The 17,919-nt window shown below is 34.1% G+C and overlaps 1 protein-coding gene and 1 long non-coding RNA gene across 3 annotated transcripts; one reads left to right on the forward strand and one right to left on the reverse strand.

Annotated features, from left to right (window-relative positions):
• Positions 1-496: 496 nt before the first annotated feature.
• Positions 497-3,463, reverse strand: LOC122597928 (uncharacterized membrane protein YuiD). Of its 2 annotated transcripts, XR_006323495.1 has the most exons (6): positions 3,192-3,463; positions 1,896-2,052; positions 1,739-1,789; positions 1,543-1,635; positions 1,117-1,229; positions 929-1,018 (listed from the first exon to the last, which is right to left on the reverse strand). XR_006323495.1 is itself a non-coding variant. In XM_043770522.1 (5 exons), exons 1-5 carry the CDS (start codon positions 3,344-3,346, stop codon positions 941-943), a joined length of 534 nt encoding a protein of 177 aa, XP_043626457.1. In that variant the 5' UTR covers positions 3,347-3,463; the 3' UTR covers positions 497-940. The 2 variants fall into 2 exon arrangements, 1 of the variants encoding a protein (XP_043626457.1); XM_043770522.1 differs by lacking the exon at positions 1,117-1,229 and having other exon boundaries at positions 497-1,018.
• Positions 3,464-5,587: 2,124 nt separating this feature from the next.
• On the forward strand, positions 5,588-7,796 carry LOC122597929. Its single transcript, XR_006323496.1, has 3 exons — positions 5,588-5,746; positions 6,980-7,024; positions 7,512-7,796. It is a non-coding gene; the product is annotated as an uncharacterized LOC122597929 (long non-coding RNA).
• The last annotated feature ends 10,123 nt before the right edge of the window (positions 7,797-17,919 follow it).

Consider the following 17,919-nt stretch of genomic DNA (forward strand, 5'->3'; position numbering starts at 1 on the left):
AGTTCTTTGTCCCCTTACACTACTATCATTAAATTGTATATAGCTTGAGTTATGTCTTATTCTTTTCTTTTTTACAAACGAGCATGATACCCGCGCAATGCGGCGACGTTAGCGGGGATGGCGGTTTTGTGTTGTCGGTGATGGTATTATTGATGGTGGTGACGGTGTCAAATGGTTTAGGATTGTAGGTTGATGTAAAGGTGATAGTGAAAATATTTTAGAAGATAAGGGTTGAAATGTAAATTAATTCATTAAAAACATAAAATATCCAAGGGCGCTTTCGATATTTTAAAGGCAGAATTTTCTAAAAATAAAACTAGGCTTTTGCTTTATAAAGTAGTAAAGATTAACTGGTTATTAATATTCATAATGTGGTCGGTATAAAGTTACGAGTATTTAGCTAGCATTATGGTCCATTTTGTCAATATAAATGGATTATTCACGCAGAGTTCAAATGAATGAAAATTTGATATCTCAATATAATCTAGCTAATAAATCAAAAAAATATTAATGTACCAATTTATGATTCTAACATACAAGGCTAGTATACACATCTTCATTAACAGAACCGGATACGTTGTTTATTCTGACCCAACAAAAACAAACCCACAAACTAAAACTAAGAATTTATCAAACATTATACTTACAAGGTATCATGTACATAGAACTAAATGCCAGCAGTATCTTGTATAGCAAACAAGATAAACACACAAAGCATTGACAACTAGTAATTACTTTAAAATCCAACAACATAATAGCTTTTCACTACATCATACATTGTCAACAAACAAATTCAATGGACACGGAGAACAGATCTACAATAAAAGAATGTATTACATATAACTAGGAATAGGGTACCAGATAATCAAACGCCACCATCATCTTCAAATTCAGATTTGACTTTCGAGTCTTTGATTCCTGTTGCATGTATTAACAGAGATCAAGCATTAGTACCAGGAAGCGATATTACGTAAATGATCAGTGCTGTCATCATTCCAAGTAGTCCACCCATGATAACCTGCAAGTTATGTAAATAAAGGATGGTCATGAGAATTGAGATTATACATGAATTACTTCTAATACCCTTTTGTAAATGACAAAATAAGGTAAGCTTACAGGCCCAAACCAATATAAGCAATTGAGTGATTGTAAGCTGAACTTTTAGAGAATGCAAGTGATGTATATCATCTTGTCATATTCACAAAAGCGAGGGAAACTAAGCAATATCACTGTCAGGAAGGAGGTTTTACAATAAGGGTTAATATGTTTAACTGGATCAAGAAAAACTTATGGCATCCATTTTGCAGCCCATTTACTTAAAAATAAGTTGACTTGGATCACATATTTTCCACAGGGGTCAAACGCTAATATTTTGATAGTACAATGGTGAAAATCATATTTAACATGTCAGTTATTGGTAACATATAAAAATAGACCAATTGCTAATGGGTCAATCTTAACCTGAACATGTTTTAACTCTTTCCCCAACCAACCAACCAGACTGTGACCATCTCTATAGATAGCAAATTTATGACAACAGACCTGAGGAGGAGTGTGGCCTAGAAGTTCACGTAATGGTATGCTCTCGGCCAACGGATGTTCAGCAGGAAGTTCATATACGATTTGATTCAAAACCTGAAATTTACAACTTTAAAATTGAAGAAATTAAATATATATAACCACTTTATGGGCTAGTAAGTAGCAAGTGTATAACATTTAGCACAAAACATAAACAAACCTCTGCTTGGCGCCCAGCATGCAATCGCACACCAGTTGCATCATACATCACCTGCCACAAATGTCAATTTTATAAGATATCACAAATTGTGCCTCACAGAAGATTTCCTATTCATTTTCTATTTAGACGGGAAGCATATTAAGGAGAAAAATCATACAATACAAGCTAATATGAGTGCAGTTGCAAAGTTTGAACTGCCAATGCCATCTTGCAAACCAACAGCAACGGCAAGAGCAGTGACTGTTGCAGAATGTGATGAAGGCATGCCGCCCGATCCAACTAGTTGCTTAAGATCCCAACGGTGTTCCCTGTACCTGCATATCTACCAAAAGAAATATAAGCATCTTAGCGCATCTCCTCTAACATTAAACATTTAAACCATAAACGCTTTCAAACTATGTGAGCAAGCAAATGTTAGATTTTTATTAACAGTAAGCAGTTAAGATTATGAGTCTCTATAATCGGACATGTAAAAACTCATTAGGAGTTCTTGTTACCAACTTGCTAATGCCTTAACCCAACCTCTTCCTACCTTTACATTCGTCAAATTTTCAGTCTAAGTTTCATATCCTTACACCTCTTTAGCTTGTGGATCTTTGGGGCTAATCCACATGTCAGACTAGTTAGTAGTTTACCATGATTATGATACGAGTTTCATCTTATATTCCAAAAAAAATTGCTTTTTTAGCAATCCCTTATTGACTCCCACACTAGGCATATCAGGTGAGACGTAAATCAACCTGGCCCTATTAAACGGCGGCCTAATACCAACTAATCCAGCTTCACCAAAAAAAAATTTCAGATAAATCAGATTCCACCTTGGCTTTGCCGAGGATTGAACCCAGGATATACTATCTAAATACCCACATCTTCAGAACTAATTAAGCTACTCTACTTTCAGATCAAACAACACCAATAGAATATCGCCACATCACTTTTTTCCGACACGTTACTAGAGAACAAGACATGCCACCTCCTCTCTTACAACACTACCACCAACTGCCACCTAGCCTACCATATGACTTTCTAAATTCTTTGTTTTATTTATTTAGAAAACCGAGAGGAGCCCTTGTTCAGGCTCCTGCCTTTGGTTCTGATGTACGTAGCTTAACCAGTATTCTCGCGGACTAAAAACTATAAAAAATAAAAATAAAAAAAATACTCATATTATTTTGTTGAAATTTATTACTATCATTATAAGGGAAAACTACCTAAAACTATCCGCGGCCGCCGCATCAACTAGAAAACTAGATATGATATATATAAATAAGAACAATTTAAAACCCTAGCATAAAAAAGCCATGGCATATATATAACCAAGATCACAAATTTCACACATCAACATATATATAGATAAATTAATACTGCATATTTAAAAAATATCATCATAATAATTTCAAACTCAAGAAATTTAAATAAATAAAAGAAAAACGAAAAAAAAAAAACACAGTACCAGGTGGTGAAGACTTTAATAGACTGAGCAACAGCAAAAGCAACAAATGCAGAAATGAGAGCATAATTCACTGAAGCTGATAATGAATTTGAAGCAGCTTCTGAATTATAATTATTATTATTATCATTAGTTTTCATTTCAATTATCGATCTCATCCTTTTTTTCTTCTTTTTTTATTATAATGATAGTTAGAAACAGATACTGATGTTTCTTTATTATATGTATATGTATATGTGTGGGTGTGTGTGTAACAATTAAAATTTTGTGGTTTTTTTTTGATTTGGAAACGTAAAATGAAGAATGAAACGTATACAAGCAGAGAAAATAAAAAAGGGAGGAAGGAAGAGTCTTGAAGCAGGAGGAGAGTATGTATATCTTTTTCCCTCTCTTTCAATTTAATTTTTATTTCTTTTTTCCATTATTTAATTCATCAAATGGCTGGATCTCTAATAAAATACATCAATAAATAAATTCCATAGAATATGCTCTTGTTATTTCTTTTGGATACCTTCTTCACCCCAATCATTCATAAACATCGCCACCTTTTGTACCATCTTTATACATTTCTTCTACTTGTACAAGTATCTATTATTAAATTTCTTATTAAATCTAAATTAATGGATTAAAACTTTTGATTAGTTGGATGAGCACTAGTTGATTCATAAATTAGTTATTGGAATAATTATTTGAAAAGTATCCAAAATCATTAAATCACTTTATGGAATGGGGAAAAAACGGATATTTTGTGAGACAAAACTTGACTAAAACATCATCCGTGACACAAACTATATCATTTTCCGGTATTCGGTGAACAATAACTTAATTAGAAATTTAATTTCGGTTTTTGTATAAATTGTTGGAAATTTTATGTATAATTATTATTTAATATGTTTAAATAATATAACATAAATTATTCCGGTTGATAGATATGTTAAAATGAAGTGGAAAGTGTGTTTAACTAATGTGGGTTTGTCTCACATTGGTAGAAGTATAAACATTAAGTATGTTTATAAAGAGGAGTGTTAGAGGAATAATAATTCCATATAAGGGGCTACACCCCAAGTGGGCAAGAAGGGTGCAAAGCACCCGACGCGCCCGGGACCGGGGCTGGGGTCGGGGGCGATGAGGCATAATGTAGCGTTTTAGTGGCGTACTTTATGGCTTTCATGGCTCAATATGGCTCAAGTGGTTCAGTCGTTATGGCTTAAGAGGGTTCATTTATTCCTGATTTAACACCTGGAACAACACTTGCATCAGTTCAGCAAGTGACACCTGTTGTTTAAGCTTGCAGACCAACAAGTGTCCCACTAAACCTTCCAGTAACTAATTTATAAGTATATAAATCATACTTAGTGGATTTCAGTAATAACAACAACACTAACACTCTTTCAATCTGGATCATCAACCAGAATTCTTATCTTTAACTTCACTTCGAGTTGTCCTTGAAGGTAATTTCCGAGTTGTGGTTAAATCCGGCAGTACAACTTGCTTTGGCTCTTGTACCCTAAGAAATTGACGGGTTCACTTAGGTGGCCCGAAATCAGTTTTAACGGCCCTCCATTAAACAGAATCCTCGGCCCGTAGTTAACTTGTTCCTTTCTGTTTTATGTTCTTTTCTTGTAATTTTGATTCTTGTATTAGTTATTTGATTGTTAAGTTTTTTTAATCTTATGTTGTAATTGGAATGTTTATTAATAAAATGTCATTTTAGTGATAAAAGTCAGTTTAGTGAATAGTGTTTCTACATAAATGATGTGGATATTCCACCTCATTTACACATACTAATATTCCATCATATTAAAACATTAGGATTGAAACGATGACCATATCAGATCCTGAGCAACCCTACTTTGAACCCACTCCGACATTTTTGGTCCCCTTAAACGACAAAGCCCTAAACAATAAAGCAATAAAAGTGAGTTTAAGTTTTGATCCATAGTGTTTTTTGGTTCATGCATGCAACGCATACTGCCCAACTGGATGTCACTGTGGTGTCTCGAATGCTAACTATTAACTCGCTATTAAAATGTGACATCCGTCACCAAAACCGGTACTTTATTATAGCCTCTAACTTAAATTCTAAATTTCTTAACTAGTCAATGTGCCTATATAATATAACAAATGTAAAATTTTGGTGAATAAAATCAATAATTATCATCATATTAAAGTTAAAGTTAATTAAAACCAAGTAGAAACTACTATTAAATAGTTTAACTTAATAGAAAGGTGGAATGGAAGTAACTGACTTATAATCCAACAACAACAACAAATTCTCCTAATCTTTAGCATGTGATTTTTCGGTTGAAGAGGAATTAAAATCCCAATAGAAGTCTTGATTTAATAATGACGATATATATATATCTAAACTATAAACAAACTCAAACCCCTACATGAAATATAAGCATTATTATTAGTCTATCAAAAACTCTAAAACATAAATTCTCCTTGTAGCTTTCTGTGTCGTCGATCATGAAGAGAAAACACACCATCACAAAACACAAAATTGTAATCACTCAATTATAAAAGCAATCATCCTAGAGTATTATTGGATTTTGGTGAGTCTAAATTAACTTTTCATTATGTTTTTAGAAAGATTTTTTATATAAAAATCTATAGTTAAATTCTTATAGATTATATTTTCTTTATTATTTTGTTAAAGTATCTAAGGAGTGATCATCAATCTTGGGGTAAATTACTTATCTTTTCTTTTTCATGTATATATATAAATGTATCTTTTTATTTATTGATCTTTTATTTTAAGTAACCTATTTTGATGAATATATATTATGGCAAAATTTATAATAATGAATAAAGGTTTTTTAAGGTTAAATCAAGAGCTTGAAGTATAAATCATATTAATATTAAAAGTTTACGTATTATTTGTGGTGTAACAATTTATATAATATAAGAACTCTAATTATGAAGACATGGAAATCATAATAACAGATGTATATAGGTGTTGGAAGATTTGAAAGTATATATATATAAATATTTATTTGTGCTAGTCTTTAAAACAATAAGTTTGAGTTATTTTAGAATCTAGACAGATTTGGTTTGCCAACTTGAAAAGGTCGTATCTTGGTCATGGAAGATGGTTAAGTCACGTTTTTGGTGTCTAAATTTATGTTCAGGAAGTCTACTTTCTGGTGGAAGTGGTTTCGTGTCAAAATATGAAGTTTAAGGTTGTCAAACGAATTTTATAACAAAACTGCGCAAAGCTGAGTTTTCCGAACAGATTTAGGTCGACTTCAAATAGTCATATCTTGGTCGATTTTATGAACTGGAAGATTATTTTTTTCCAGAAACATTTTTAAGATGTTAAGAGTGTACAGTAAAAATTTGGATTATTTTTGAAGCTTCGAAGGCCCTTAACATTTATAAAACTTTTCTGCGCGCAAACAGTGAATTTTTAGACTAGTCTGTGATTTTGGAATTTTAAAAAAAATAGTTAACGTGCGAAATAAATTAAGCAAAAATTTATGTAAGTATATAACACTCTAAGGTTACAGTGGTTAAGATTTGAAAGCTTAAATTGTTCGTTTCATCCTAATAAAAAATAGATAAAGTTACCAAAAATTTCAGTGAATATGAACTTGTAGAAACCAATGGTATATCATTAAAATAAATGCACTATATTAAATTATGTGACTTGTAACTTAATAATACATGACAAATCAGTTGTGAATATTTTGAAAGTAGCCATATATGTATATCATCAAATGCGGGTTACAATAGACGGTTATTGACCATGTCCATAATTGTAACTTGTACATGTATATGTTGTGTAGATTCTAGTGATCTTTTGGACTTTGCACAACTGCTTGCTGATTGAGGTGAGTTTCATGGCCCCTTTTTATTTTATTTATTTGGGGGAAAATGATGCTCAAAACACTTTTCATTTCTTTACTAGTTGTGTCAAAACTTGTTTGTTTTCTTGGACAAATACGTGTAATTATGAAATGTGTATGCTAGCTTATTTGTGTTGATTCTATGATGCAATAGATGTCTGTTGATATTTATTGAAGACTATTTGAAATCTACAACTATATAATCCAGCTGGTAGTTGTTGGTATTACAGTGTGTGATTGAGATGTTGGCAAGTAGTGATGTGATTGTGTTGTTGGCAAGCAGTGATGAGTTTGTGTTGTTGGAAAACTATGATGACATTGATCGGTATTTGGTATGCATACATGCTACTACATGTTTATATTTACACTATTGTCCAAACTTCCTATATCATGCACAGCAAATTCATTTGTATTACTTTAAACCTACGAACTCACCAACATTATGTTGACATTCTCGAGCATTCATTTTCAGGTAATAACAACGTTTGAGGAGCTAGAGAATAAGGACTTAGTGAGACCAATAGCGAGATCCCTCATGGGTTTCTAGTTTGCATCTAAACATTGATATCTATTTGCTAATTGCTACATCATTGCTATGTATTTGGGCATTTTGCCTAAGACTTATCCCGCTGTGGGAATTACATTTCTTTGGATTTCATTTAGTAAAACTCTATTATAAATCCCATGTGCTATGTTATGTTTTTTTGTCATATCCTACGATTCCGCCTAAGGTGGGGTGTGACATAAAAAAACTATGTAAGTGAACATGTTCACATATCACATAATACATAACTTTATATCTTTATTCTTTTTATAATTCTCATTAGTATTTTTATGTATAATTGTAAAAGTATGAGGCTTTTAAAAACTTGTGGCCTAAATTTCATTTGCCTTACCCTTTAGCCAATACTAAATTTTACCTATTTTCAACCCCGGGAAAAGAGGTGGGGGGGGGGGGGTAAATGGGTGGGATTGAGTCACTACGCATAAACTCCAGCAGTCTGGTGACTCCTAAGATGGGAGGGAATATGCAAAGCAAGGATTTGAGCTCATGCCTTATAGCTGCTTAGAACTTTTTGTTAGAGGGCGATATCGGGTTTCACCCCATTGATTAGTTCTACCTATTTTCAGAGCATGGTGATCCCTACATAACACTTAGAAAAGAATGTGGATCATCTTTCAATAACGAGCATGGTACCCGCGCAATGCGGCGGCAGTAGTGAGGAAGACGGTCTGTTAGAGATTTTGGGTAGTTCCATAAAGAAAAAAAACAAAAAAGTCCAAGGGCAAATCTGGTAATTCAAAGACAGAATTACCTAATATAGAATATGTCATTTCTTTTATAAAGTATTATAGAGTATTCTAGTATAGTTAATGATGATTTGGGTAATCTTTGGGAGTATTCTAGTATAAATGATGATTTGGTGAGAATGGTTAAAGGGAAGCTGACATGTTGTTTGACTTGGAATATTTTTATGGTAAATTTCATATTTACTTGCACCATTATACTGATGACCTTACTTGGATTGCCTTAAGGAGAAAACCTAAGACTGCTAATCAACCCAACCTAGCTAGGTGATCCAAGGTCTGAGTTTTGTGTAACAGAAGATATTTGGTCAAATTTTGCCCCGTAAAGAACGCGTTTTTAATTTGCTCAACCCCTATAAAGTGATTTTGGACAAGTTTGAATATTTTCCAAGTGATTATCCCTAAATTTATTGCATCAAATTTGTTCCTTTTTTACAAGTACAAATATACATAGCTAATTTCATGACAAAAATACATCTGGAATTTATGTTCAAACTTCAAATTATTTAGAAAGAACTCTAATTTGTATATTATACATTTGGCACGATGTGTAAAAGAATGAAACTAGGGGACTCAGAGGGCCGACAAGGAGCAACTTATCTTATGAGGTTCTAGTACTTAAATTTTAGCTATGTATACGTAAAACACACCAATTCATGTTAATTTGTATGGATGAAAGCTAGATTCAAAAAGTAAAGAAACAAGGACAAAGAGCCAAACATATGGTTCATGATCAAAATGTGCCATGTTTGCTGGACAGCCTTTAATTTGTTGATCATATCATCAACTAACCACCACCACTTCCGAGTTCCGACACTACAAACACGCCAACACGAAACCATCAACATAACCAAAAGTTGTGCAGATGTGCTCATTTAGTCATGAAGCCATCTTCAGTCTATCGTAATTTACAACCTCTACAAATGAGCGGAACTTTAAGTTATCAATACTATTATGGTTGGTCACTAAAGCTAGCTACAACATAATTCATGGAAGGATCACAACAGGGACGGTCATGTCTTGTACGTATTAACCAAAGGACGTTTAACTTTGCGGCATTTCGAGGTGGCCCAACAACCAAAAGGTTAGGGTTGGGCGTTCAAGTCTCAGTCTCATTGGACTATTGGAGACAAATTAGGACTACATGAAGTTAAAATTATACATAATCAGTGGCGGAAGATCAGTAGAACCAAAAGGGGTTCTATTCCCTCCAGAATTTTGAAATATAACTAACAAATATTTAATATTATATGGTGAAAAATAAAATTTATGTGTATATCCCTCTCAAAGATTTAAGATATATATGTGTATTATATTTAAAAAAAAATTGACCCCTCTTGTAGTGATGTTCAAGTTCCGTCGCCGACATAATATAGAAGTAGTATTTTTGTACAGAGCAAGCAGGGTAACATTTTTGTATTTCCACAAAAGATGATTTCTATTTATTTATCTATTTTTGAAAGGTGAATTTCGCTTGAAACTTCGTGTCGCGATTCGACAGCGAGAGGTCTAGCATACGTTCTCTTAACCGGGTTCACGCTAGAGAACTCTCTCGAAGTAGAATTGCCTATTTCAAATACCCAATGGGGGGAAAACCCCTTACTAATCCGTCCGAAAAATACCCAATGGGGAAAAAATTCTCTACTAATCCATCCGAAGGCACGACGATTAATAGGGGTAAACCTTGTCCCCTCGGATTTAAACCTAGATATACCCAAACCAAGCTCTCGTAGAGGGAGATAGATTTTTATTTCAACAAGAGACCAAATCACCATATAGTCAAATACAATTGTTTCCACCGATACACATATATGTAGTGATTGTCTGATTGACATTTTCAGTGATCATATCTGGTTGTTTCTTACAAATAGACCATCATTAATTATTGCGAGAATTCAAAAGCCAAACATTTCTTTTTTGAAAATTGCAATGAACAACTTGCACAAGGTGTTCTTTAAAATCTTTCTCCCTTTTTACGTAACGAATAAATGTGTGTTTCACACTAGACGACTCATAACCCATATATAACTAGAGTAATAAATAATCTTATACTTGCATCACATATTGCAAAAGGGCATAAGTCTTAGTAATATACAAAAATGAAGTTTAGTATGAAATCGAGTATAAAGTTAAGATAAACTTTTAACACTTATATATATTTTTTTGGTATAACAGATTGAGGCTATCATTACTCAATCCAACCCAAAACCAACGCAAAAAAAACCAGGTTATCTTTGCATATTTTGGAGCCTCTAACCCGTCAGACTGATTCTTTCAGTCGGTTAACCATTCTGATTAACAGGTCGACCCATCCACCCAAAAATATTTTAAACTTATATAAATTTTTCAATAGGTCAACCCACCAACCCATAACCCGTTTGACCTGAAATCAATCCATCAACCTATGAACCCACCAACCCATTGAACTTGTTGGTCGATTTTTCCAAGAGTGATGGCTTGGGTTTAGGTTAATGGATTGGCAAATTTGGGTTGATATTTCTATCGTGATTTTGATATCAAGTCAGGCTCGAGTTAGGTATTTTCAACCCCCCCCCCTCTCCCTCGTCCAGCCAAATAATTCACCCATAAGACTCAAACCTTGATTGATTACCCAAAGGTCAAATACCTTACCTAAAATTGTAATAACACGATTTCTGCTATTGATTCAATCTCAACAATGGCGTTTCAAGTGTGTGTGTTCTTGGTGTGTTTAGTGTGTGTGATTTTCTAGTGAGAGATAGAAATAGACGATCTGTATATGTTGTATGTGTAAAAATGGATAAAAGGCGATTTCTAAAGAGTTGAGGGTATTTATAGTCTAAATCTACAATTAAGCTAATTGACACTCCTAGTCCCTCATCCTTAGAAATCATTTCACCATGTCTTAACAACAACAACGTCCACTAACTTAAATTACAATTTATCACTATTTTTGGATTTCTAACATTCTCCCCCTTAGTGATATATTGTAATGAATGAAGTACGTGTTATTTTGTCTTGTAGGAATTAAGTTGATGAGCCCGATGGTGAAGACAATTGGTGTGATGAAACAAGTCTTCAAAGCTTTCTCATTGTCTCTGGAGAACTTGAATCAATCTTGGTCTTGGACTTCTTGTAGTTAAAACATGATGAAATTCTCAATGTTCTGTTTGAACAGAGAATAAAATGAATGAGTCTAGAATCTTTGAAAATTGTTGAATCGTGAATCAGAGTTGTCTTTTGAAGTGTGGAAGGTATAAATTTGGCTTTGGTTCTTCACTCTTCGATTCTTGAATGAAAATTTGTTTCCTTGGAATGAAGTATAAAAAAAAAACTTAAACTCTCCCCCTTAATATATGCCTTGAATCTTCTTGATCAAGTATTATTATATGACTTTGAAGATCTTGAATGAAATGTGTTGATGAAGACTCTTTCGAAGTTTTACTTCTTTGTCTTGAATCTTCCAATCAATCTTTTCAACTTTTGTAGCTTTGATCTTTGTCATTTTGACTTAAACACTTTGGAGAGTAAACTTTTGAACAAAACTTTGAATTAATCATGCTCCCCCTCAATTCATGACTGTAAGCATTTTGGAGCATCTTTGAGCAATATCCTTATTTTCGATCTCATCCTTAAAAAAAACTTTCAAGAGAACATATTTCGACGGCAAAATTCACTTCTTTTTCAATCACAATTACATTTCATTTCATCCACCTTTACTCCATCAAATAATCTTTTTCTTTCTCAATTAATCATAATCTTTTTCTCCCCCTCATAATGACAAAGTTGGGAACCAATGTCATTATGCAAACATTGATTGATAAAATGCTAAAAGAAACCTCTTGCATGGTGGTTTTTGTGTTTGTGAGATAAGAAATGAAAGACCGGATAAGGATGATCTGTTAACATGTTCAAAAATCAAAAGGATTAATGAAATGACCGAAAGAAATGTATGACATTTTTCGGATTTCCTATGTATCATTGAATTATGCACAAAGCAATTTTCTAACATAGTTCGATCTTGTAGCTTTTCAACTACGAGATTGCTTCAAAGAATAGAAATCATGGTCAGTGTCACCTAAGGCGTTCGATAACCACAATCTATTATCCTTAAAGACTTTTAGGTAAGAACCGAGGTCACTGTTAGACTTCTCATTTACTCAAAAATTACAGAAATGCAATTATGAGACCTACGTTCAACGTTGGAAAAGATGTTAGCATTGGTAGGATTTCTATTTGATCATCGTGGAATATCATTTAAGATATCACTACAAATGTTCCGGCTATATCACATAGATAAGCAACAATATCACAGAGATATGACTCGAATGTGTCTTAGGGAAATGAAAAATGATCAAATTAATGATCAAGATAGCTCTAGACACAACGTGATCAAATGAAGTCGGGGACCGGAGCAGAATGTCGCCCTTATTCAATATCAACATCTTCCAAATGAAGAGTCAATAGAAATGTGAAAATCTCCGTGAGAAATAAAACAAGTATTTGTTAAGAAACATTTGAGTGGTTAGGTAAAGATGTGCATCGCTTCATTGGGTCTATGAAGTCTTAATCAAGATATCAACAAATGACATCCGATATAAATGTGTTTTACCCGGCGATTTGAGAGTTTTAGGGAAGGGTATCAATTCTTTTAACCCTTTTCTCACAACATATCACCATAACCTCTCACTTTTCGACTTTACTCCCTCCATCCTAGTTGCACGAAATCATCATCACTCAAAATACCCTTACAATCTAAAGAAAGAAGTGAATACCCCGGGGTTAGAACTCATCGGTGATGACGAAGTTCATGAAGTGAACGAATCGCTCAAGTGCAAACTAAACACCGAACTTCAATTGATGAAAATCATTTAAAATCATCAAATGTGTGTAAGAAAATGATTTGAAAACACATTTGAAGTTTTGAAATTTTGAAATCACAAACTCCCCCTTAATCTATGCAAAGGTAGATCTTGAAAGTTTTCATAGAAAGATAGAGCAAAAATTGGTTTTTGTGAAGTCAAAAAGAGTCTAAAAGTGAACAAGATTTTAATGAACACAAATTTTTGCGTCAACAACAATGTTCATAGTAAGACTACTCGGGAGTACACAAAGGCGTTCAATCCTTTGCATCTTACATCAACAAGTTGGATGCAAATAAAACATTTAAGCACAAAGTTAACTCAATCAATTGTTCAAGATGAGACAACTCGGGAGTACACAAAGACGTTCAATCCTTTGCTTCTCATATCAACAATTGAGAGTTTTTTGAAACATGAAATTCATTTGAAAAATTTGAAGTTGTTTGCAACAAAATCAAGACTCTTGAAGAGAATTGTTTGCAATTTCATTCAAATGAAAAATTGCCATTACACATACATATTCATATAAGACCACTTGGAAGTACACAAAGGCGTTCAATTCCGCGTTATCTTATATCAATCTACATGTATAACAACACATTTTATACCAACTTTGAAATATAAATAATTTCAAATAAGAACGGATTATGCACAGAGTATGCAAAAGCCATTTTGAAATAAATAGCTCAATGAGAAACGGGTTGCATACAGAATATATGCAAGCCACTTTGAAAAGGAAAAAAATTAAGAAAATCTTTTTGTTATTTTTCAAAATTTTATACTTTTGTATTTGATTTTTGTCTTTTCAAATTTTGTATTTTGTTTTTCTAGAATGTATCAAGAACAAAATAAGTTAAGGTTCAAGATTCAACATGCCAAGCTTAGAGATAAGAAAGTTAGTTATGGTCTGTAAGTTGATAGTCAGTTCCCATAAAGTAGAGCTCGATGTCACCTTTCTCAATATGATCTTTGAGAAAATGATATCTCACATCTATATGCTTTGATCGAGAGTGATTTACTGAGTTGACTGCAATAGCAATGGCACTTTGAGAGTCACAATAGATTGGAATATGATCATATTTTAGACCATAATTAGTTAGTTGAGTCTTCATCCATAACACTTGAGCACAACAACTAGCCGCAGCCACATATTCAGCTTCAGCTATTGATAGTGACACACAATTTTGTTTCTTGGAAGACCAACTCACAATTTTATCACCCAAAAATTGTAAAGTACCAGAAGTGCTCTTGCGATCAAGCTTACAACCTTCAGATAACGAAATATTCGTTTCACAGCTTCAAAATGTAAATCAGTTGGAGCAGCTTGATACCTAGCACACATACATGTTGCAAACATTATATCTGGGCGAGATGTTGTAAGATACAACAATGAACCAATCATACTTCTATATCTCTTTTGGTCAAATGGTTTCCCATTTTTATCAGCATTAATACTTGTACGAGCAGCCATTGGAGTTAAAATTGAAGAACAAGTAGTCATCTCAAACTTTTTCAACATGTCATGAATATACTTACCTTGTGATATGAAAATACCATTTGGTAGTTGTTTGATTTGAAGACCCAAAAAGTAGTTCATTTCCCCAATCATGCTCATTTCAAAATGATTAACCATTAGAGATGAAAAGTTTCGACAAAATGTTTGACTGGTTGACCCAAAGATAATGTCATCAACCTATATTTGGACAAGAAGAACATGCTTACCTTGTTTGCGATTGAATAGGGTAGGGTCAATTGTGCCTTTGGTAAAGCCACCTCTAATCAAGAAAGTAGATAAGGAATCATACCATGCTCGGGGTGCTTGCTTAAGACCGTATAGAGCCTTGTCTAACCTGTAGACATGGTTTGGTCTTTTGGGATCATCAAAACCTTCTGGTTGTTCAACGTAAACTTTTTCTTTGAGATCACCATTCAAGAAAGCTATCTTCACATCCATTTGAAACACAGTGAAGTTTCTGAATGCAGCATAAGCTAAGAAGATCCGAATGACTTCCATTCTTGCAACTGGAGCAAAAGTTTTGTCGAAATCAACACCAGGTTGTTGGCAATAACCCTTTGCGACTAATCTTGCTTTGTTCCTTAATACCACTCCATTCTCATCCTTCTTGTTCTTGAAAATCCACTTTGTACCAATAGGTTCATTTTTCCTTGGGTTAGGAACTAATCTCCATACTTTCAGTCTCTCAAACTGAGCGAGTTCGTCTTGCATAGCTTTGACCCATTCTGGATCTCGAAGAGCTTCAGAAACAGTTTTGGGTTCAATGTTGCTAAGAGAAAGTGCCACAAGACACTCATTCACTGAGGTACGAGTAGTTACTCCGGCTTGTGGATTTCCAATAATGTTATCAACAGGATGATCTTTTCGCATACGTGACCATTTGCGATCATGAGGAAGAGGATCTTGAAGATTGACATCAACATCATCATCATTAAAACCAGAGTTTTGCTGAGAAATGGAATCATAGCTTGGTAGAACAGCTTCCTCGTAAGATGGATGATCGAAGTCAAGAGGCACATATACATTTGGAGTGTTTATCGGATTGGTAGTCTGGGTAAATTGGGTAGGTTGTTCTTGAACATTCACTGGAGAAGAATTATCAGGAGAGGATTGAGAAGAAGAATCATTAGAAGAGGATGAAGAACTACTACTTGAAGAAGTAGCAACTTGCTCAGCAAAACTTGATGATGATTCATGAAGGTTGTCAGGAACTGGATCATTGTTCGGAATTGGTTCAATGATGACTTGAGGTTCCTCATCATGAATCGGTTTTGAATTGTAGAATTCTTCAAAAAGAATGTCTAACATATCACTCGTTGGAGCTGGAAACTTTTTGAATTTGGATGCTAAAGTAGAAGTCCTTGATGAAGTACTTGAATCACTTGGACCATTATTTGTTGGTAGCAAACTTTCTTGCTCGAAAATCATGCCCGACATCTCATCAAACCAAACATTCATTGTTTCTTGAATCGTATTTGTTCGGCGATTGTAGATTCGATAGGCAATTGATGTCTTGGAATAACCAACAAAATAACCTTCATCACCGTTCTTCTCGAACTTTCCAAGATTCTCCCGATCATTCAGAGTATAACAAACACACCCAAAGATATGAAAATAGTTGATGTTGGGTTTCCGTTTGTTAACAACCTCATAAGGAGTCTTCTCAAAACGCTGATTAACAATGGACCGATTCTGAGTGTGACAAGCAGTGTCAACAGCTTCAGCCCACATATTGGAAGGTAACTTAGAATAAGCTAGTATGGTTCTTGCAGCTTCCACAAGCGTTCGATTTCTCCTTTCAATGACACCATTTTGTTGTGGGGTACGAACCGCAGAGAATTAGTGAGTAATGCCTTTGGATGTACAAAATTCATCAAACACGGCATTTTTGAACTCAGTTCCGTTATCCGAACGGATGTAACGAACTGGAAGTTGAAGATTTACTTGAGTAGAAGTGATGAAATTGATCAAAGTTTGAGTTGTTTCATCTTTGGAGGCAAGAAACTTGACCCAAGTATATCTTGAATAATCATCAACGATAACCAAAATGTATCTCTTCCCATTTCGGCTTTGAACTTTCATTGGTCCACAAAGATCCATGTGAAGCAAATGAAGAGGTGCTAAAGAATTTGGAGATTTCTTCGGTTTATGAGAAGCTCGTTTTATCTTCCCAACGGCACAAGGACAGACATGCTCACTTTCATACTTATAGTCTGGCAAGCCTTCAACAAGATGCTTATTGACTAAAGTATTGATGGTAGGAAAATTTAGGTGAGAAAGTCTTCTATGCCACAACCAAGAATTCTTTAAAGTAGCCTTTGAAATGAGACAAATATTATCGGTTGGTTGGTTATCATCAAGATTGACGGTAAAGAGGTTATCCTGGCGGTCGCCACACAAAATGTCAACTCCATCTAGAGTTTGAACCTTGCAGAGAGATTGTCGAAAAAGAACTTGAAGATTGTTGTCACAGAATTGTCCAACACTGAACAAGTTATGACTTAATCCTTCAACATAGTGAACTTTCTTAATGACAATTCCATTGCGTTCAATGTCGCCATAGCCTAAGATAGGAGCGGAATTGTTGTTACCAAAATGAATAGTTCCCATGAATCGTTCGATAAAGTTCTTGAGCAATGCTTTATTGTCAGTCATGTGTTTTGAACATCCGGAATCGAGTATCCAAACACAGATGGTTATTTCCTGCAATCAAAGAAATTTAACCGACTTTAGGTACCCACTTGAAGACGGGTCCTTTGTGGTTAGTTAAAACAGGCAGGGTATATAACTTAGGAGTTGCATACAAATATGCTTTCGAATCAACATACTTATTAACAAGCACATTATTAACAAGCACATTTGGATCAAACAAACGAATATTAACACACGAATCAAAAGTAACATGTCTACCACCATTCAAACCATACAAATAAGAGCGAGAATTAACATTGTTTACAACATCATAAGGCATTGCCTTGGCATCATTAACATTTGTTTGCAAAGATGACTTAAAAGATAAATTGTTTGAAACATCAGAAACAAGCTTCTTCTTACTACCCGCTTTTCTCCTTTGCCTTTTCTTCTTTTTCTCAACTTTAGTGATCTTAGGTACTAATGACTTAGCTACCCATTTAGACTCACTAATCAAGCTCTTTCCACCTGTGGGATTGACACTAAGAAGATTAGAACAAGAATTTTGAAGAACTTTTATCTTT

This window comes from Erigeron canadensis, chromosome 4, assembly GCF_010389155.1.
Source record: "Erigeron canadensis isolate Cc75 chromosome 4, C_canadensis_v1, whole genome shotgun sequence".
Taxonomy (NCBI): Eukaryota; Viridiplantae; Streptophyta; class Magnoliopsida; order Asterales; family Asteraceae; genus Erigeron; species Erigeron canadensis.

Coding starts and splice junctions, on each gene's coding strand:
- LOC122597928 (XM_043770522.1), bottom strand. CDS start 3,346: ATGAGATCGATAATTGAAATGAAAACTAATGATAATAATAATAATTAT. Junction 2,053..3,191: donor ATTAAAGTCTTCACCACCTG/GTACTGTGTTTT, acceptor GTAGATATGCAG/GTACAGGGAACACCGTTGGG. Junction 1,636..1,738: donor ATGCTGGGCGCCAAGCAGAG/GTTTGTTTATGT, acceptor TGTAAATTTCAG/GTTTTGAATCAAATCGTATA.